The sequence below is a fragment of the Neopelma chrysocephalum genome, unplaced genomic scaffold, assembly GCF_003984885.1.
Source record: "Neopelma chrysocephalum unplaced genomic scaffold, ASM398488v2 Primary Assembly neopelma1_119, whole genome shotgun sequence".
In the NCBI taxonomy this organism is placed as follows: Eukaryota; Metazoa; Chordata; class Aves; order Passeriformes; family Pipridae; genus Neopelma; species Neopelma chrysocephalum.
The window spans coordinates 762077-782690 of NW_020897781.1; the positions used below are offsets into that span (position 1 = coordinate 762077).

Here is a 20614-nt window from a genome sequence, read left to right on the forward strand (position 1 = left end):
CCTGCGTGGCTGGGACCTGACGTGGCTGCCCAAAGCCCTGTGTGCTCATGTGTGCAGGTATGATCCTGTGCACGCATGTCCAAGGGTATGTGCACGTCCACGTGCACGTGTGTTTGTGTGCATGATTTCTGTGTGCGTGCAGATGCACGGACAGCAGCCGTGTTCCTTGAGGCAAGAGTCTCCATCTGACCTGGCACCCACAGGACTGCCAGCATGAAACCCCGGCACAGACACGTCCAGGAGCGTGTGCCCCCCTGGAATGCCCCCCTGTCGTGTGTCCCTGCTGGGGACAGCAGGACAGCCCTGTGCTCCCTATCGCTTTCCCTGGCAGCTGCCTCTCGGTGGCTCCGGTTTCATGGGGAGTGCAGCTGAGCCCGTCGGTTATTTCCAGGGAGGAGGGGAAATGCCCATCACCGTCACCCCCCGCAAGCCAAGATCTCCCATGGGTGCCCCATGCGCAGGCAGGAGGTGCAGGCAGCCAGCCAGGACAGAAGGAAAACCGGCAGCACCGCCCCCTGTGTTTTCCATTTTTTAATTATTCCCCACTGATGAGCATCTTCTGGAAGCGCCAACGACGTCACGTGCTTTAATCAGTGTTAATTAGCGGGTGCCTCGGGACAGAGATGAGGGGAGGCAGCAGGAGCCCCCCCGCTGCTGTGTGCACAGCCGGTGCCAGTGCCAGTGCCAGCACCCACCACTTCCCACCCCCAGCCCCATCTTAAACCCCAGCCCCCTCCCCACCTGTGACCTCCAGACCCATCCTGGCTATCCTGGGGCTCTGCCAGCCCCCTGCCAGTGCAGTGTCTGCTCCCAGTGAGTGCCTTCCAGCACTGGGCCATCAGCCATCCCAGGACTGGGCCCCCTGAGGGTCCCCACAGGCACCCCCTGCTCTTTTTGTCCTCTCTGGTGGCCAGCCCCATCCTGTGAGGAACAGTGCCTGTCCTGCCATGCAGGAAGACAGTGGCTTGAGCCACGTTTGGAAGGGAATAGCCTGTGTCCCCCTGCATGGCTGTGCCTGGGCAGGAGGGGATGGAGGGATGCCACCAGCCCTGGTACTTGTGAGGATCTCTGTCCCACCCAGCTCCTCTAATCCCGCAGGAAAGCAGGATGGTGAGGGCTTTACAATGCCCAAAACCAGTGAAAAGGCAAAGCCCCCACCATGCCTTGGAGCCCTTCTGAATGCACAGTGGTCCCAGAGGCTCTCATCACTGGGGGCGGGGGGGTCTTGGACCCCTGTCCCCAGGGCAAACCCCTGAGTCCCAGCAGAAATCTGTGGAGAGAAGCTGAGGTGGGATCAGGGGGTTTCCATGTGCTGGAGCCCACTTCAGCCGGGCTGGCTTTGTCTCATGGCAGGGTCCCCAGGCCAGCTCCTGCAGCACCAGCACCGCTCACCCCTGCCCCCAGTCCCTCCGGCATGGCCATGGTGACACTGCAGGCATCTGGAAAATGGGATAAACAAGAGTGAAAAAAAAATTACTGGTGGAAAAGGTTCCCTGCAGTGGCCAGGGGGGTCTCGGTATCCCTCAACCATCCCTTGTCCTGGGCTTTTCCCTCTGTGCTGGCACCGGTCTCAGTGCTGCCCTAACTGCCGGCACATTAGAAGCTGGTGGGTCGGATCATCATGCGAGTGCCCTTCAGGGAGTAGCTGGGCCCCTGGAAGTGGTGCCAGCGGATGCCGTTGAGCTTGCGGATGTTGTTCCGGGCTGGGTAGTAGATGCCGTTCAGGTTGGAGAGGCCACAGGCATCGAACCACCATCCTGCAGGGAGGGAGCAGGGCGGGAGGGTGGCATCGTGATCGGGCACCCCGAGGTGCTGTGTGGGGGTCCCCCCGCTCCACTCACCTCCCGAGAGCATCTGGGCGCACTTGCAGAGGCAGTTGTCGTTGTCGGCGTCGCGGGTGCTGAACTGGGTGCCCTGCAGGGCCAGGCCACTCTGCTGCCCGGCCGTGCCGCTGTAGTCCTGCAGTGACAGCCTGTGCCCAGCAGGAGCACAGTCACCGTCACTGCCGGCTGCTGGGGGGTCACAGAGCCCCCCAGCCCTGCTCAGGGAGGCCGTGGATGCCACGAGCTGAGCACAGCACGGAGGGATGCAGGCAGAGATCCTGCAGATCCAGCTTGGTGGGGTCCCCAAGGGTGAAGGTTGTGCTATGCTGGGGCAGAGAGGACTCCCCTCCAAATCTCCTCCAGTCCTCTTTGCTGGGGGTCAGCTTGGTGCATGCATGGGATGGATGGTGCAGGAGATCTCCAGGGCCTGGTCCCACTTCCAGCCCAGCAGGGAAGCCCCCCAGCTGCCGGCCACCCTCTGTGGCCAGGAGCACACAGTCATGGCACGCTGGACATCATTAGCCCCAGACATGGGCAGCCTGGGGATGCCTGGCACCCCCAGGAGTGCGTGGGGACCATGGCTGAGTGACCCCACTTGCCCAAGCAGCGACCTTCATTGCAAGCTGTTGCCCGGGATAAGAACTCCCTCTGGGATGGCAAATCCCTCTGCCTTGATGCAATTCTATACATTAAAAATCTACTTCTCAGGAGTCCAGGAAGAGAAGAAAGAGTGCGGGGTGGCCACCTCCACAGTGCCTCTCTCCTACCTGTAAAGCTGCCGCTCACTTCCCAGCTGGAATTTCCCGTACTGGGCATACACCTGCCCACCCTCCCAGTCCTGCAGCTCCACTCGCAGGGTGTAGGGCACCTGGCTCGTCAGCAGGTGCACGGCCTCGTTACCCAGCCAGTACTCCCCTGCTGCATCCCCGAAGCCCTGGGGAACAGCAGGGTGGGTGAGTGCAGGGTGCCCAGGGTGCCCCCAGGGTGCCCCCCTCCCCAGGCGGGCACAGACCTGCTTGTACTCCCTCCAGCTCCTCTGGAAGCTGAGGCTGCCATTGGCACGAAGCTGGATGACAGTCCAGCCCCCTTGGTCTGTCTCCATGTCACAGTATGCCTGTAGAGGGGAGAGGGGGGACGGGCTGGGGTTGGCTTGGAGTGGGCAGTCAGGTGCATCCCCCAGTGGGCTGGGCAGCTTGGTGTGGGCACTCCATGGGCACCAGGGCTTGCTGAGGGGCTGTCAGGCATGTGCTGTGCCCAGTGCCTGGCTGGAGGGTCTCTCCTCCCTCCATGGCTGTGGGTAGGGGCTGGGGCATGGTGTTCACAGGTCAGGTTGCCTTTAAATCAATTTTTTCCCTCCATCTGGAAGGCTGTGCCAGCCCTGCCTTTACTGGATGGGCACTGCCTTCAGCCCTGAACAGCTCCTGGGGCCAGACGGGGTGGGGACAACTGCCCTGGGATGTGCCATACAACAGGGATACCCACTCTGGTCTGGGCTGGTGTGCACTGGGTGGCATGGGGGTGTGCAGCACCCCGGGGTGCTGCAGAGGTGCCCTCTCCAGGCTGTGCTCACCTTTTTGGGCTCACTGAGGTTGGCGATGTGCAGGGTGTACACGCCACTGGTCCGGATGCCTGCCCGGCGCACCTCGGCACAGTCCTGGAATTGCTGCTCCTGCCCAGGTAACATGGCTGTGGCAGAAGGGACAGTGAGATGACAGAAACCCTGCCAGCCCCACAGCCCTGCCTGGTTTTGCTGCTCTTCCCTCTTCCTTTGGATGCCTTTGTGCCTACAGACTATTTTTCTTCCTTCTGTGCCATCTCCCAAGGGCTGGGCAAGGCAGCTGTGCCACCAGGGCCACTGCCAGCCTAAACCTGGGGGTTTTCCATGGCTGGGGATGGAGTCAAGACATGGACACTCCCCCTGGGGGCTCCAAGCTGCTTCTTGGATGCAATGAGCAGCCCATTTTCTAGTGGAAGGTGTCCCTGCCCATGGCAGGGTGGGTTGGAACAAGATGAGCTTTAAGGTCTTTTCCAACCCAAACCACTCTGTAATTCTGTGACCCTTGAGGTGAAATCACTCAAGCTGAGCTGAGCACAGGGGTATCCTGGCACCCTCCTGAGAGGGGAAGATGTTCTCCCACCACCTGCACCCTGCCCACACTCTGCCCCACGCCCTGCTCACCTCTGCCCTGGGAGACAAGGCGCACCAGGCTCTGCACGGACTGGAGGAGCTGGAGCTGCTGGCGCTGGAGCAGGCTGGTGTTGGCACTGGCAGCCAGCAGTGTCTTTTCCAGCTCCTCGATGGTGCCGCTCTGCCGGCTCAGCAGCCGCTGCAGCTTCTCCTTCTCCAAGTGGGCCCCTGCCAGCTCCGCCTGCTGCTTCGTCTCCATCTCCAGCACCCGCACTTCCAGGATGCTGGGAGGGGGATGCAGCAGTGATGGGGATGGCAGAGTGTACCCAGCCCCAGCTGCAGTGTCCTGGCATGCCTCTGGGGACCCATTGCTGTCCCCGTCCCCTGCTGCACACACTGAATCTCACCCCCACCTCTGGGATGGGCCCAGTCAGGGGAACCCAAGGCCCAAGGGGCCATTCTGGGGCTGTGCAACCCCTCAGGGACCCCAGCCAGTACCTGGAGGGGTTCAAGTCCCCTCAAAGTGCAGTGTGAGGTGGGAGACACCAGCCTCCCTGTGGGGTTCAAAGGCTGTGGGGATCCCTGAGCCACCCCAACCCCTACTTGTTCCTGTTCTGCAGCTTGTGGATCTCGTTGGTCTGCAGCAGCAGCTGCTTCTCCAGCTTGGTGGTGGACAGGGAATTCTCCTGGAGTTGCATCTCGATGCGCCAAGTCTGATTCAGCACCTGCCTCAGGAGCAGAGGGAAGTTTTGGCATCAGCAGCCAGGGCCCCACCACACCCCCCATGTCACCAGGCTGGTAGGTCCCTGGCACACAGCCCTGGCACCTCTGGCACTGGTGCACTAAACCCTGTGTCACCTCAGGGAATCGCCCCACTTTTATCAGCAGGCAAACAGTGCCACCCACCGCGGTCTCAGGGTGGTGGGGACGTGGGGACACACCTGGGCCTCCACATCGGTGAGCTTGCGGCTCTGCTCGGCGCTGCGGTTGAGGAGGGAGCTGCCAATCTCCAGCACCGTGGCCGTCTGGTTCTGCGTCTGCCGCAGCTCCGCCACCTCTGGCCTCATGCTGCCCTGGATGTAGCTCTCCAGCTGTGCAGGGGAGTGGTGATGCAGTGGGTTGTTTGGGCACCTCTCCAGGTCCTGTCTTGGTGCCCCGGCTGAGCCTGGCACTGCTGGGCACAGCCCCGAGGCACAGCCCTGTGTGCTTCAGCCCAGCAGGACCCACCCCAGGGCCCTTTGAAACTTATCAGAGGGCAGAGCGAGCTGAGCTGCTGTGGGGGAGCCCGCTCAGGCCCTGGCTGCCAAGATTCCTGGGCTGCGGTGCCAGCTGGGACCTGGCACAGGCCTGTGTGTGCCCAGGTGTGCTGGCGAGCTGGGGCTGATGCCCAACTGGGGTGGCCCGTGCCAAGCAGCCGGGCAGGAAGTGGCTGGTTTTGGCATCAGCACTGGCATTAGCATTGGCATCAATTGCCAGCCCCTAGCCACTGGTTTCCCAGGGCTGGGGAAGTGGAGGGTGGGAGGCCACCATGGGCGGGGAAAGTGGCTGTCCAGTGTTTGGTGCTGCCCCACCACGGGGAAGCACTCGGGGCTGGGAAGGAGCTGGCTGCCGACACAGCTCGGACACAGCTGAGATGACGCTTCCGCTTTCCCAGCCCGCGGGGGAGCCGCCTTTCCCAAAGGCTTTGCTATTTCTGGACACTCTGCCATGAGGTTCCCATTCAGCCCCTCCCCAGGCCGATGGCCTCGATGGGGGCACAGTCCCTCGGCGGGGGCCGCAGGGAGCGGAAGGGGCCGCGCTGCCGCCCACGCTGGGAAAGCAGCCCCCGAGAGCAGGGGGGACGGGGCTGCCCAGCTTCCTGCACCTCACAGATCCCACTGTCTCTGCACTGCCCAGATCCTGCTTCCCTGCCCGAGCTCCCCAGTGGTGCAGGGAGAGCCCCACGTCCCGCTTCATCTTGTGGGGTTGTGGACCAGAATCGGCAGGGTTGGGATGCTGCTTCCTGGGCGGTGTGGCAAGCAGGCAGCGGTGCTGGGATGCTCTGCACCATGGCGGGAATGCAGCGGTGCCGGGATGCTCAGCACGGGAGCACGGCCGGCAGCTGGCCAGGATGCAGGGCTCTGCACTTGTTTGGCCTGACGAAATCCTGCTGCCAGTGGCAGGGCCCCATTCCCTTCTCCCCAGCACCAGGCAGTGGCAAAACCATCACCCCACCACGAGCACTTGTGAAGGGGCAGGAGGGTCCCAGGGCAGGAGGATCCCAGGGCTGGGTGTCCCAGCCAGCACTGCCTGCACCCGCTTCCCTGGGGATTTTCCTTCGCAGAAATGTGCTCTCAGGGAGGAAGCAGGGAAAGGTCGGAGAGCTGCGTCTGGAAAACATTTCCCCGAGCTGAGGGATTGCTGGAGAGTTTCCCTTTAACCACGTCGTTAATCTTGTTGCTTCACAGGGCTCGGGGAGGCCTTTTCTCCCTCTCAATCTTGCTTTTTGCCTTTTTTTTTTTTTTTTTAAATAAACATATCTGCAAGCTGAGGGCAGAACATACCCATGGAAAAGGTCAGGCTGGCACAGCGAGGGCTGAGAGCCCCAGAGAGGGAGCCCTGGATCTTGGCTCCAGCAACTCCCTGGGAGCTGGAGTGAGACACAGTGTCCCCTGACATGGGTGTCACGAGGGACACGAGTGGGACAGGCTCTGTGCTGAGGACAGGGAATCTGGGATTGTCCTCCCTTCACCTCATGGGGCTCCCCTGGGCTCAGAAGGTCCCACCAGACTCATTCCTCCACCATAAAAGCAAAACAGTAGGGGGACGAACTGTGGTGCTGTGGGTCACCCCAAAAAGCTGCCTTGGAGCAGAAGGAACTCCAGTCACCCTCTGCCCCCATGCCAAGATCCTGTTGGTTGTGGCTGGATGATCCTGTGCTGTCTTCTTGCAGCCACATCCCTCACCGGTCCCTGTCCCTGTCCCTGTCCCTCACCTGTCCCTGCCCTGGCATTTCTAAGCATCCCGAAAGCACTGGCTGGGGGATCCCTGAGCCAGAAGTGGAGCGATAGACCCCACCTGCTGCCCACACCCCTGCACCCATCCCAGTTTGAGTAGCACTGCCACTGCCCCACTGGGGACCCCATCCCACCCTGAGCCCACCCAGACCCAGTGGCACCATCAAATGTTTGTGTTTGAACTAAAATTAATTCCTCCTGAAGCAGGAGCAGCCAACATGTCCCTGTGTGCTGGGTCCTCGTCACGTCCCTGTGTCCTACAGCCACGGGGGCCTGCACAGGGGGAGGGTGGACCATCCCCCCAGTGCCATGGATGGGGTTCCTGGAGGAGGCTGGTGCTGGGGCTGCTGGGAAGCCCTGTTGGGTCTCAGGGGACCTCTGAATTCCTCATCACCCTGCAGGGCTCCCCATGCCAGGGCAGAGCAGACAGGGATGCGATGTTGTTTACGATCTGTCCCTGAACCCGATGCCTCCTTTGAGCCCTGGTTTGTTTGTTCAGGGCTGGAGTTCGACCAAAACAAGCCTCACTGGGCAGCTCCACTGAAATTTGGGAAGCCGGAGAACAACAGAAAAAAACATAGCTGTGAGCTGCCTCTAAAAGGAGAGAGCTGTGCTGCAAGATGGGGTGGGATGGGGTGGGATGGGGTGGGATAGGGTGGGATGGGATGGATGCTTGTGATGGGATGGGGTGGTATGTTCATGATGGCTTTGATGGATAGAACGGGATGGGACCCAGTGCCCCACTGGGCCTAGGGTGAGCCACAGCTGCCCAGAGGTGCAGCCCCACACTGGGGCAGCAGCTGTGGTGGGACTCCTGGCTCTCTGTCTTGTTCAGCCATGTCCACAGGCTGCCCTCATCGCGGGAGAAGCTCAGAACAGGGCTGGGCACACAGGGCACAAAGACATCACGGCACAGGGACAGCAAGGCAGGTACCCCAGTGCACGGGGATCCCAGGGCTGCGTGTGCCCAGCAGACCCAGCAGGTCCCACAGTGATGGAGATTCAGTGCCACTGGGTTGTCACTGGCTCTGCTGATCCGTCTGCAACCCCCTGGGCTGGTTTCCAGCAGAGCCATGGTTCAGCATTTTCCCAGCTTTTGAGGAATTTGTCCTCTAGGATGGGACAAGGAACAACCCTGCACGTCCCTGCTGCCCACCCTGTCCCCCACACCCAGGGTGGCTACCGGGACAGTGTGGCTGGCACAGGCCAACCCCGGGACCCCCACTCAGTGTGTTGGCTCCATCCCCATCCCCAAGTGCTGCGGGGGCTCAGCACACACCTCAGCACACACCTCAGCTGGGGCATCACCCAGGAAATGAGGCTGCAGAGGCACATCAGTGGGACACCCATTGCACCCCAGTGAGGCACCACAGGACATTGGATGTGGCTCTGCTGAGTCTGTGACAGCTGGGGACAAGCCACTTCCCCTCTTATCAGCTCAGGCACCCAGGCACTCAGGCATGGGGCGCAGGGCTTAGGGGGCCCCCAAGAGGTGTCCCCTGGGATGAGCTATTCCTGGGTCTGACGCAGGCAGCTGTGCTCGGCTGATGGGGGCTTCAGAAAGGAAATGCTGCTTCCTGCCTCAGGGATTGGGGATGGGGGTGGGGGAGGGAAACCCTGTGGGTACACAGCCCCTCTGGTGTGGCATCCCACTGCCCCCACTCTGCACTCTCCCATGGGTCACAGGGCCGCCCAGGAGCCACAGGTACCGCACAAAGTCTCACTGAGTGCTGGGAGCTTTGGCAAAACCCATAAGAGGGAAAATGATGAATTTGGAGAGATTTTGGTGGCCTCTGCCCTTAGGTCCCTCACTCTGCCACCAACCAAACCCCTTCCTCATATCCTGACTCAGAATGAGGAATGCTGAGCTCCGAGAGATGCCTGGCATGGCTAACCTAGCCAGGACCCCAAGGAGCCCTGTGGCAGGGATAGACAGGGAATACAGCCTCAGTGGGATGAGATCTGGGTGAGTGATCTGCAGCTCCCATCCCTCCACGCAGACAGTGCCTGACAGCAGCTGCACATCTGCAGGGAAAAGCTGACCTGGCCGCTCAGGTCGATATAGTCCCAAATGTCTCCAGCTGTGCCGCCGGCAGGCAGGGAGCTGGAGCAGAAAGTGGCACGGGGATGCTGCACGTGTGGGTGCTGGACACAGACCCCTGCCCACACCACCCTGCTGCCCGTCCCCCCACACCCCACACCCCACCTCCTACCTTCAGCAGCCACTGGGTGCTGTTCTCCAGGATCCTCTCGAGGTGCTGCAGCCGCTGGGCAGCCCCGTGCCCGGCATGTGCGGTGCCTGCCGGCGAGTCCCGCTGCAGCAGCGCGTTGGCCGGGCCAGGGGCAGGACCGGGGGAGGCCGGGCAGGGCAGCGGGTCAGCCTCGGGCAGCACGAAGGTGTAGCTGCAGTGCCCGTGCTGCACACGGTGGTAGCGCCGGCGCCCGCCCCCGTCCAGCGCCCGGCGCTGGGCTCTGGTGGCACACAGAGCTGTCATGGCACAGGCCAGGGCCACGAGGCCCAGGCGGAGCGCCCACATGGCACAGAGGTCCCCACGGTGCCGGGGTGCCACGGCGGGGAAGGCGCCGGCAGTTCGCTCTGTGCCGGGGTGGGTCAGTGGGCGCTCGCCGCCACTGCCGCGTCGAACCGCGGAGATTTCGGCATTTCCTCCCTCTGAGCCGGCGCTGGCCGCCGCGGCCTTTTATCGCCAGCCCTCGCAGGGGGAGAGGGGAGGAAAAAAAAAAAAAGAAAAACAAAGGGAAAAATCTGTTTAAAAACAATACTTCTATCTTTTTTCTCTCCTCTGAGTCCACTCCGGGGAGATCAAGTTTCACACGTGATCTATAAACGTCTCTCACGCACAAACACACACACACACACACACACACACACGCAGCCCCCCGTCCCTCCCCCAGCCATTCTCTGCACAGCTCATTGCACCTCCCGGGGTGGGCAGCGCCGTGGCAGCACCGAGCCCTCCCACCCTCCGGCCCTGCACCCGGTGAAACCCCCCCATCAGCACCCACTGGGCCCCGCCACCCTCAGCCCCCCCCATCCCAGTTCCCTCCCCATGTCCCGGCTATTTATAATGCCAGCAGGAGCCAGGCCCGGATTTGGCTGCTGCAGCCACGGGATCAGCCCGTGGGGACCAGGATGGGGGGGCTGTGTCCCGGGCAGAGCTTGGCAGGACACAGTCAGACTGTGTGTGGGGTTTGGGGTGCCCACCTCGCAGGCTGGGGGTCCACCGGGTGCTGATGGGCTCCCACCAGAATTGGGGGTCACCACATCTGCCAGCCCACGTGGTGGGATAGGTCTAGAATGTGTCCTCCAGGAGGGGGCAATCCCAGTGTTGGGGACAGGCTGCCAGGGGGATACCCGAGCATCACAGCAGAGGGGAATTCTGTCCACCAGCCAGAAAAGCCCCTTGATGCTTTCCAATCCCTGTGGAATGACAGTCCCAGTGTCGCACTTGCCACTTGCTCCAGTGCTGGCTCGGGCACCGAGGGTTGCTGATGGTGCTTTAAATAAAAACTTAAAATAAAATCTTTCCCCAGACTCCTGCTGTGCTGAGGGGCTGGGGCAAAGTCCTGGGGGCCAGGACAGGGTACCCCTCCATGGGGAGCCATGCTTGGGATGCGGGGGTACCACCGTGGCCACAGCCAGCATCCCGGTCCCCCTCCGGCAGCAACTCGTGGGAATAAGGAAAAACGGAGGCAGGAAGGATGCCGGCGGGTTAATCCATTTATTTGCCGTGAAGAGATCCGAGGAGCTGCTCCGGCAGCTTCGCGCCGGCTCCGGGACTGGCTCGCTGCTGACACCCAGCGCTCCCGTCCTGAAGGGTCTGTGCAGCCCCCGCAGCCCCGACACACCGCGGCCAGCCCCGGCCACCCCCCGCCCACGCTCAGGGCAGGGATGGGGGTCACGGACCCCGGGAAACCCCAAACGCAGAGCTGCCTGCCGCTGGGGCAGTGATTTGAGCACACACATGGTAAATAAATCGACACAGTCCTCCGGACACGCACAGTGTGGCTGCCGGCCTGGAGGGTCAGAACGGCACGGCGGGGCTCAGCACCTCCCTGTCGTGCCCCCGGGGATGGTTGGGAGGGGGCTGCAGCGCTGCACAGGAGGCAGCGGCATCCCAAGACTGGGCTGGCACTTGCTGTGTGTGTGTCACTGTCCTGGACCAAAGATGGCCACGGTCACCCCACATTCCTGTGCCCACATCCAGCTGGGAAGGGAAGCTGCTCCAGCCTCTCTGTCAGCCAGGGGATGGCAGGATTTGGCCCATGGGGATGATGAGTGCTGGGCTGGCATGGTCCTCAGAAGGGTTCCCAGTCTGGGGGTCCAGTTGCCTTCCGAGCCCCAGGACAGCAGGATTTGGCCCATGGTGGTGCTGGTGGAGATGCCGAGCACCAGGTTGGGCTGCTGTGAGGAGTGACATGGTCCCCAGCGGGGTCCCGACCTTGGGGTCTCGACCCTGGGAGTCCCGTGGCTCCCTGTGCCAGTGGCTGAGGATGGGGGACCCTATCCAGCACCTGGAGCAGCTCAGTGGTGTGTTGTGCCCCCAGCACTGCTGTGATATAGGGACCCCGTGGGGACAGGGCATCTCCCAGCCCTGGGGGACAGTGCCCAGGCAGGCATCATCTTCATTAGCAGGGTCCAACCCTTGGTCCAACCCCATCCCACCCATCTGGAGGAAAGGAAGGAGCAGGCTAGGGGAGAGGGAAAACCAGAGGAATAAAGGAGCCACCCCCTCCCCAAGCCCCAGGGCTTTGCTTTGGACACTACAAATTAGATTCTCTGAAAAGGAAGTGTTTTACAGGCCATAAATTTTCTCAAAAGAAAAAGGGGGAAGGGGGGCAGAGAAAATTGTGCAATTTTTTTTTGTTGTTTTTTTTTTGTTTTGGTGGATGGAAAAATGGGGGTGATGTGGCCAGGGCACCATGGCAGGAGCTGGTTGGGAGCTCCCACCATGGTGCTCCAGCTCCTGTGCTGGTGCCTGCTAGGTACCCACGTGCCGTTCTGTCTTCGGCTTCTTCTGTCGCTTTTTGCTTTTATTTCTGGGTTCATTTTTGTCTGGAACAGAAAAAGGAGGAGAAAAGGAGGGCTCATTCATTGGCTGGGCAATGTGATACAGCCTGAGCCCCATCCATGGGATGCCGATCCCATATCCTCCCTCAGGGGTTCGTGCTGGACCCAGTTTCTGATTTTTGGGACCCCAGAGCCCTCTCAGGGTCATCAAATAGCAGCGAGGGTCTCTGGGGGGTCTGGGTGCACTGGTGGCATGGGCAGAGCGACACTGGTGTGTTGTCCCCACACCTCTCATGGCTGGACTCTAAATCCTGATACCCCAAAATCCCCAGGAATAGGCTGGGGCAGCTCAACCAAAGCGGGTGCTGCCCAGAGACACCCCAACTTCTCTCTGAGCAAGGACTGGGGATGTTGGAGAGGGACGGTGGCTGCACCAACACCCCAAAGCCACGGCACAGACATGCCCAGCTCTGCTGTGGTGTGGGAATGTGCCTCCCTTCCCTCTGGAGAGGAAGGTGGGAAGGTGTTGCCCCATGGGACCCAGGCGTGGACCCTGTGTGACGATTTGGGCATGATGGGAAGCGGGGTGGCCTTGGGGTTCACCCATGCATAGGTGCTAAAGCTCTCCCTGGGAATGCTCTCCATGTGTGGATGCTCCCTATCCCGGTGGAACAACCGATATGCTGGTGGAACATGGATGCATCCCATTAAGGCCAACTCACTGTCAGCCTTCCAGGGTCAGGCTGTTGGGACCCAAATCTCTGCTCACCCCAAGGGGCTCCCCCACACACCTTTCAGCTGGCCAAGGTGTTGGTGCTGAGACGCCAAAGAAACAGGGATTCAGGGTAAACCCTGGGCTCCAAAGGGAAGGGGGGTCCATGCTGGGGAGCAGAATGGTTGCCCCAAAAGCTGGGGAGCTTTGTCTCTCCTTCCCCCTCTGCGTCCACTCCAATCCGAGTGACATAGGGAGGGTCCAGCGGTGCTCTCCCCACACAGCCCTCGCACGAGGGGCACAGGGACCACGATCATCCCCAGTGCTGTGTGTGACAGTGCTGTTGTCCCAGAGCCCTTTCCAGGGCTCCAGCTCTTGTCCTGCCCAGCTGTTTTTCAGCTCTGATCTCCCAGACAGTTGCCACCCACAAAGGAGAGGGCACGGCACGCACGCCAAGCGTCTGGAGAGAGCAGGACAGACACCCAAGGCAGATTTACAGTGGTGTGAGGGGTTTGTGTCTCGGCCAAGCGCGGCGGCTTCTCCCTTCCAGCCTCCCGGATGGCTCAGAAGTGGTGGCACAAATCTCTCATCACACGGTCAGGTCCGGCCGCCTGCCCTGGCTCGCCCGGGCTGGGGGTGTCTCGGCTGCATCAAGTGAACTCCCCGTCCTCCTCCAGCATCTGGATCCCATAACGCAGCACTTGGCCAGGAGGGCAGGAGCCTGGGAGCGAGGGCAGGAACACGCTCTGCCGCGGCAGGGACACGGAACAGCCTGCCCCGGAGCTGGAAACACGGAGGGGCTGCCCTCTCCTGTGGGGCTGCTAGGGGGGCACTGATGGGATTCCCTCTGACATGGATTCCCCTCTGACAGGGGCCAGACCTGTCTCTGAAGCTGATCCAAGATAGTGGCCTCGAGAATAGAGTCCTGCCATTCCCTGAGACCATCACCATAGCCTCAGGGCTCCCAGCTTGCAGCAGCAGAGGCAGGAGGCCAAGCACTTTTCTGGGGTGCCACTGGGGTGCCACGCTGGTGCCACAGTCCCCACCAGTGGGACCCGCTGTGTGCCAGGCAGGGCTGGGCACAGGCACGGGCACGGTGCCACAGGACATGGTGCTCCAGAGCTGCCTGTCCTCCCATGCCAAACTTCTCGCATCAAACTGTCACCAGCTCTGTGGGCCCAGAGCTGGCACAGCCCAGCAGGGAGGGGGACATCCTCAAAATCGATGCCACCTGGCACCCCAAAGACGTGAGTCGGGGCCTGGGTGGGGAAGGGAATCAGCTCCTCTATGCTGTCAGCAGGAAAATATTACTTATGATTGATGGCACTGGGATGAAGCCACTCTCCTGGCTCCATGGCCCCAGCCCAGCACGCACATCCCCTGCTATTGCCCCCCTTCTCCATCCTTTTTTCTCTCCACCCTCGCAGTCCTGTCCTCCCTCGTCCCCGCCACGCTGGCGGTGCCGGCTGGGGCTTCCCACGGCACAGAGCGATCCCGCAGCTCCGAACCGCAACCCTCAGTGGCTCAGATCTGCTGCCAGGCCCTACAGATCGATATCTCATGCATCCCCCTTTCTGCCAGTTATTAAGTGGAGATTTATTAGGATAGCTTCAGTCCAGCCGTCTGCATCCAAAAATGACATCAGCCACGTCCCGGTTCCCATCGCCAGCCCTGCACCCGTGCACGCACTGCCTGGCCAGGCCCTGCAGCAGGTCTGGGTGCCGCGAGAGGTGGGGGGATCCCTGAGCTGGGGAGCCCCCAGCCTGGAGATGAGGTGGGGGGAGGCGCAGGAGCACAAGTGAACATCTGGATGGATAAGCCACAAAGAGGGACTCTGCCCTGGGGTGTCTCCCAAAACTTGGGCCATCAGAAATCCCCTGGGTCACACCCTCCTGCTCCACAAGTGCTCCGTGCACTTGTGGAGCTTGGAGGTTTTTGCAGAAACCTCCCCTGTGGCCCTCAGCCCTCCTAACTCTCAGCTGCAGTGCAGAAAGCCCAATCCATGCTGTTCCCTTCACATTGTGGCAGGATGGGAGCCGGAGCTCGGCAGCTTCATTCCACCGTGGCAGTTCCTGACAGCGTCCAGCCCAGCCCAGCCCAGTGTGGAAGGGGACACCGGCCGGTCCCAGGCAGTCTCAGGGGCTGCCAGGTGGGAGCAGCCAGTTCTAGGGCTGCTCAGCACATGTGCCTGAGATGGGCGGCTTTCCCCAGAACCAGCCTCAAAATGCCTGGGAGATGACAACACGGCTCTCCAGCCGCTGCCAGACCCCTGCTGCCACCGTCCCGCTCCCGCAGCTCCTCTCGGGGATCCCTTTGGAGGGTCACGAAGCTGCCCCCAGTCCCGACACGGTGCTCACCTCCCGGGCAGTGCTTCTTCATGCGGCACCTCCTGCTCTCCTGCTGCGCGGGGCAGGCAGCCCCCTCCTCCCGGGCAGCCTCCGGCACCTCCCGCACCCGCGTCTCCACCCCCCACTTGCAGCCGCAGGTCCGGCTCTCGTGGGTGCAGGCGCTCCACTCGCTCCACGGCCCCGGCTCGCACGTCTCTGCGGGGACACGGGGGCAGAACGAGGACGGTGACCCCGCGGCACCGGGCACCCCAGGGATGGTGGGCAGGGGGTGAGGGTGCTGCTTACCTTGGCACTCGCGGGTGCCAGGCTGTGCCGCAGTGCTGGGGGGGCACTGCCGGAAACACTGGCCCTTGTACAAGTAAAACTTGTCCTTGCACTTCATGCAGAAGTCTCTGCTGAAGCAGCTCTCGCAGCTGGGCGACCTGCACTCTGCCAGGAGGGACGGCCCGTCAGCGGGAGAGCCCAGGACATGTGGTAGCCCCGGCACCCCAGCGGGGACCCAAAACCTGCGGGGAGCAGGCTGCAGTTCCGGGCAAGGGGAAAGGGGAGGAAGGCCCCCAGCCCGGCTGCCCCCTGGATCTGTGCCTCCGTGCCGCCAGGGATGCTGCAGGAAGTGAAGTCATCACCTTTCCCACAGCACCGGCACCTGCAGGGCGGCGAGGGGAGCAGGGGGGCACCGGTAGGAGCAGGGGGACGTGGGACGTACTTGTGCATCTGTTGACCTCCAGACCCCGCACACCAAAGTAGCCGGGCGGGCAAGTGTGGACACACATCCCGTACTGGCGGATGCCGTCCCTCCAGATGAGTAGGAAGAGCCGGTGGTGGCAGGTGATGCAGCCGTTGTCCTCAGAGCACAGGATGCAGCCTGTGCAGTTTTCCAGCAGGCCGGCACTCGCTGGAGGGACAAATGGAGGAGAGGGGCTGTGGCCTGGCTGCAGCACAAGTGCCAAGGTGCCCAGCTCTGTGGAAACCCCTCTGCGATGCACAGGGTGACAGCACTGTCCTGTTCCCCTGCAAACACCTCCATGCCTCCCTCCGCTTCCTAAATCCCCACCTCTGCCTGCACTGGCAGCGTGGGGAGACACAGATGCCATCGCTCCATTGGGCATCACTGATGGAGACACAGATGCCATTGCTCCATTAGGCATCACTGATGGCCTCCATCGCCCCAAGGTCCAGACTGAGGGTTTGCCCCGTGCCCAGCACTGCCCATGGGTGCCAGTCTGAGGCCCATCCCCAGCCAGCTGTGCCCATCTCGTGGGAAGTGAAACAACCAGTGGGTCAGTGGGTCATATGCTCTGACCTGGATTAATCAGTTGATGCCTGTTAAGTGTCAGGGGACAAAGGGCATTTTGGAAGCACTCAAGAGGAGCCGAGATAAGGATCTGTCTGGTTGCTCAAGAGCCTCTGCCGCCTCCCTGGCTGCCTTCCCCATGATCCTGACCTGCGGGAGGGGGAGGGTGGCTGACCCTGAGGTGGTCTCTCCTCCCTGGGACAAGGACAGGGTGTCAACACCCACTAGTCCATGGAGACACCACCAACCCTCCTGCTTCCCAAGCCGTTTCTCTGCACCTACAAAAAAGCAGCCCAGAGGGATGCTCCTGGCACCGGGGCACTTTGGGAACTCGGGAGCTAAGCTCTGAGCTTAGGGGCACTTTGGGAGCTCTGGGGGCCGTCTGGGCATCACCATAAGGGGCCACCAAGCTCCTGCTCACAGATGTCCAATGCCTTCGCTGTGCCCAGGATGTTGGGAAGCGTTTGCTTGCCTCCAACACCACAGGCTCCCCTGAGCCAAGGTCCATATTGAGCAGTGGTGACAGTGCCAGCAGCCCTGGCGCTGCATGCTGGAACGCTGGGCTCTATAGAATCACAGAATCACAGAATCCTTCGAGTTGGAAGAGACTTTAAAGCTCATCTTGTTCCAACCCTCTACCATGGGCAGGGCCACCTTCCACTAGACCAGGTTGCCCCAAGCCACATCCACCTGCTGGGTGCTGCCTGGCACAGACACAGGCTCAGCCCTGGGAGTGATGCCTGGCACAGGTCCCCTCTGACCCCAGGAGCTGCAGCAGAAGGGCCCCATGGCCACGGGGCCGGGACAGAGGGGCTGGTGGAAGCAGCAGTTGGTGCTGGAGAAGCTGGGGAGATGCTGGCAGAGGATGCTGCCATACATCAACCTGCAGTCCCGTGTGCTGGACGTGGCACAAGCCAGTCCCTGGTGTCACGGTGCCATACAGTTGTTGCCAAGCTGGCTCATTCCTGTCCCCTCGCCAGGGCACAGGGGTTGGGGCGACAGCACTGCCAGGAGCCTTCATTAGAGCTGCCTCTGTTGGGAGCCCTAACGAAGCACCTTGGATCCATTAAGTTGTTATGGTCTCTGTTACATATTTACCAAACGCTGACAACATTTGTGTTCCTGGCTGCAGCTGGAGCGGCTTCCCTGGAGACCCCAGGATTTACGAGCCTCTTTCCCTTCCCTAATTCTTTTTGATGTTTTTCTTTTGCTACTCTCCTTCCACCCCAGCCTGCGTAGGGAAGATGGGGAGCCCTGGGAGGGCTCTGGGGCCTCCTTCCTCTCACTGGCTTTGGAAATAGCTCCGTGGTGTGGAGCTGGGAGAAGCTCCTCCACCCTGCAGGGCTGCCAGCATGGCACACGCCTTTGCCATCAGGAGCAACACCGTCAGCAGCCGTGGAGCTGGGCCACTCAATAGAAGGTGGCTCACGCCAAAACCACGGGACTGGGGATTAGAGACAAGCGGGAGATTCTTCTCCCCCGCCCAGTGGCAATGGAAGATTGCAGGGCTGAGCTGGGATGGGCACTGGGCAGGGGGCACAGTGGGTACCTGAGCTCTGCTGGACATCTGTGCAACATCCCCTTGTCTGCCCACCCTGAGCCCAACCCTGCCACCGTGATGTCTGTAGACACTGGATGGAGTCTCTGGGGCACTGGGCTACCCAGGCCAGAGCTCCCAGTAGCAGTGGGGTGGCTCTGGGGTGCTGCAGCATCCCTCATGGCTCCCAGCCCCAAGAGACTGTGCCGGCCCTTCTCTGCTCTTTATCCCGGGGGGTATAACACGTTTAAGGTGTGAAGCCATGGCCAGACCACCCGGTGCTGCCAGGACCTGAGGCCCTTGAGCATCCCAGAGCTTTGGGCCACTTAGCATGAAGCACCAGCAGCTGAAGCAGTGCCCCCATGGCGCTCAGAGCCCCTCTTGGTGTCAGGCTGTTTCCCATCCAGGGGTGTTTTGGCTGCCAGCCTGGCCACCCACATCTTAACACACACCTACTGCTACCACGTGCCTTTAATATGGAACAAGTTCAAGGAAAGCTGCCCGGGCTCCAGCCCCAAGCCCTGGTCCTGCCAGGTCCTGTCCCTATCCTGGCACACGCTGGCCCCAAAACTGAGACATTCATGGCACAGAGCTGAGCACCAGCCCTGGCCCTGCTCTCCGCAGCCAGCTGGCACTGCCCGGCACTGCCCGGTGAGGGGACATGAGCCAGTGCCCAACGGAGGGTGCACGTGCCTCGGCACAGCCCCAGCACACCCTGCCTTTGCCCGGGCACTGAGCAGCAGCTTGGCTGGTGCCTCTGCCCAGGGGAAGGACGGGCAGGGGACAGACAGTGCCTGCTGTGGCTCTGAGCATCCTTCTGGGACCTTTTACTCCCCACACACTTAGTATATAATGCAGAGAAGGGAAATACTGGAAAATCAGCCCATTTTGTGCTATCCCTGCTGTGTCAGGCTCTCCTGGGGTTTGCAGAGCTGGTCCCAGTGCCAGGCAGCATCCCCTGTCCCCTGCCAGCCCTGATGGCTCTGCATTTCCCTGCACTGCCAAGCCAGCCCTGTGCCACACACCCAGAGGGGAACGCAGATGGTCCCCAACGGGGCCCGAGGGATGGGTTGGGGGATGTTGGTTCCTGGCACCCTCCATCCCTAGTTCACAGCTCCTGCTCGCTCTGGGCAGGCAGGACAGGCAGCCTGGTGTCCCCAAGCCACCCCGCAGTACCAGAGCAGGACAAGCCCACCGCACACACCATACCTTGCTTCTTCCATCGGTTCTGCGTGAGCATTTCCATGGAGCTGATGAATAACAGCAACATGAATATTATCCACTGCATCTGGGCAGGAGTGATTTCGGGCAGGGAAGGAATCAAATCATCCAAGCGGCTGGCGGGCTCGGCTCCTGCCAGAGCCGGTGAGGGGCGGTGGGAGGGCGAGGAGCGGCTCCGGGCTCACACCATCCCACCCCGGACTCCGGGCGCGCAGCCACGATTCAGGGCAGCATGAGCCGGTGACACTGGGGCAGGCTGGGGCTGTCAGGCCCGGGGAGCTCTCATGGTGGCGGGGAAAGTGCCGGCTGCTCCGCAGAGCTCTGCCTTTATAGCCAGTGTCAGCCCCCCCTCCTCACCCTCCCCTTCAAAATAATAATAATCCTAAAAAAAAAAAATCCCTCAGCAGCAACAAAGCGACTGGCAAACGCCCTGGCTGGATCCCCCCGGAGCGCTCCAGCCACCACCTCGGCTGGGAACTGTCCCGCCGTCCCGCCGCGGTCCGACTGTCCCGCTGCCATCCCAGCGCCGGGGTCACAGCGAAGCCCCCTGCGATTTTGGGGGGGGTGGAGCCAGGCGGGTGACGCTGCCTGAGCCAGCCCCCCCCCGGCTCAGCCCCCCCAGGCTCAGCCCCCCTCTCCCGGCCCCGGCAGGGCTGGGGATGCCGGCGGCAGCCCCCGGGCAGGGCTGAGTCCCCCGGGCAGGGCTGAGTCCCCCGGGCAGGGCTGAGCCCCCCGCCAGGCCGGTCAGTGGGTGGGTCTCCGGCAGCTCCGGAGGCGGCTGTGGGTCTGCCCCGGCTGTCCCCAGGATTGCAGCTGACTCTGATTTTCCGAGCGCCTCGTAACTCACCTCCCTCCGAGCTGCGGGAGCGGAGCTGAGCCGAGCCGAGCTGTGCCAAGCTGTGCCACGCCAAGACGAGCTGCACTGAGCTGTTCCTGGCTCCCACGAAGCTGTCCACACCCCTTGTCCCACACCGTGCTCCCCAAAACCCACCCTGGAGGCACCACCCCCAAGGGGGATGCAGAACAGGAGGGGAAAGGGGCTCACCTGTGACACTCCACTCGCCAGGTACCCAAGGTGACCCACAGAAGCAGGTCCCCATCCTGGGAGCCCCATGTACTCACCCTTTGTGATGGGTGCCATCACAAAGGGTGTCACTGTGCCCTCACATGCCAGCCCTGTGCCAGGAGCTGTGCCCTGGAGCAGCCTGGTGACCTCCTGACCAGGGCTCCAGGGCCACTGGCCACCAGTGACAGCCCCGATGACAGCGCTGATGACAGTGCACCCACCCTTGGCATCTCCAAATGCAAACCAGCACACGGTGCCCCTCTCCTCCCCTTGGAGAGGGCACAGGGAGGCCGCTGGGGCAGATGCTCACCCAGCTGCCCATCCTGTGTGCCAGCCGGCTGCAGGGCTCCTTCCCACCCGGGATGCTCCAGGTCTGCCTTACCTGGGAGGGACAAATGTGTTGGGCACCCCTGAGCACGAGCAAACTCAGTGCACTGGGGAGGGCCACCCACAGTGTCCT

General features: G+C 62.0%; 2 protein-coding genes across 2 annotated transcripts; both read right to left on the minus strand.

Moving 5' to 3' along the window:
* Nucleotides 1-516: 516 nt before the first annotated feature.
* ANGPT4 (angiopoietin 4) lies at nucleotides 517-9886 on the minus strand. The gene is made up of 9 exons (XM_027697339.1): nucleotides 9161-9886; nucleotides 4893-5042; nucleotides 4555-4676; nucleotides 4003-4235; nucleotides 3394-3509; nucleotides 2836-2937; nucleotides 2591-2757; nucleotides 1842-1972; nucleotides 517-1757 (listed from the first exon to the last, which is right to left on the minus strand). Exons 1-9 carry the CDS (start codon nucleotides 9482-9484, stop codon nucleotides 1597-1599), a joined length of 1506 nt encoding a protein of 501 aa, XP_027553140.1. The 5' UTR covers nucleotides 9485-9886; the 3' UTR covers nucleotides 517-1596.
* Nucleotides 9887-11644: 1758 nt separating this feature from the next.
* RSPO4 (R-spondin 4) lies at nucleotides 11645-19634 on the minus strand. The gene is made up of 5 exons (XM_027697426.1): nucleotides 19077-19634; nucleotides 15743-15931; nucleotides 15322-15465; nucleotides 15046-15231; nucleotides 11645-12021 (listed from the first exon to the last, which is right to left on the minus strand). Exons 1-5 carry the CDS (start codon nucleotides 19153-19155, stop codon nucleotides 11948-11950), a joined length of 672 nt encoding a protein of 223 aa, XP_027553227.1. The 5' UTR covers nucleotides 19156-19634; the 3' UTR covers nucleotides 11645-11947.
* Between the last annotated feature and the right edge of the window lie 980 nt (nucleotides 19635-20614).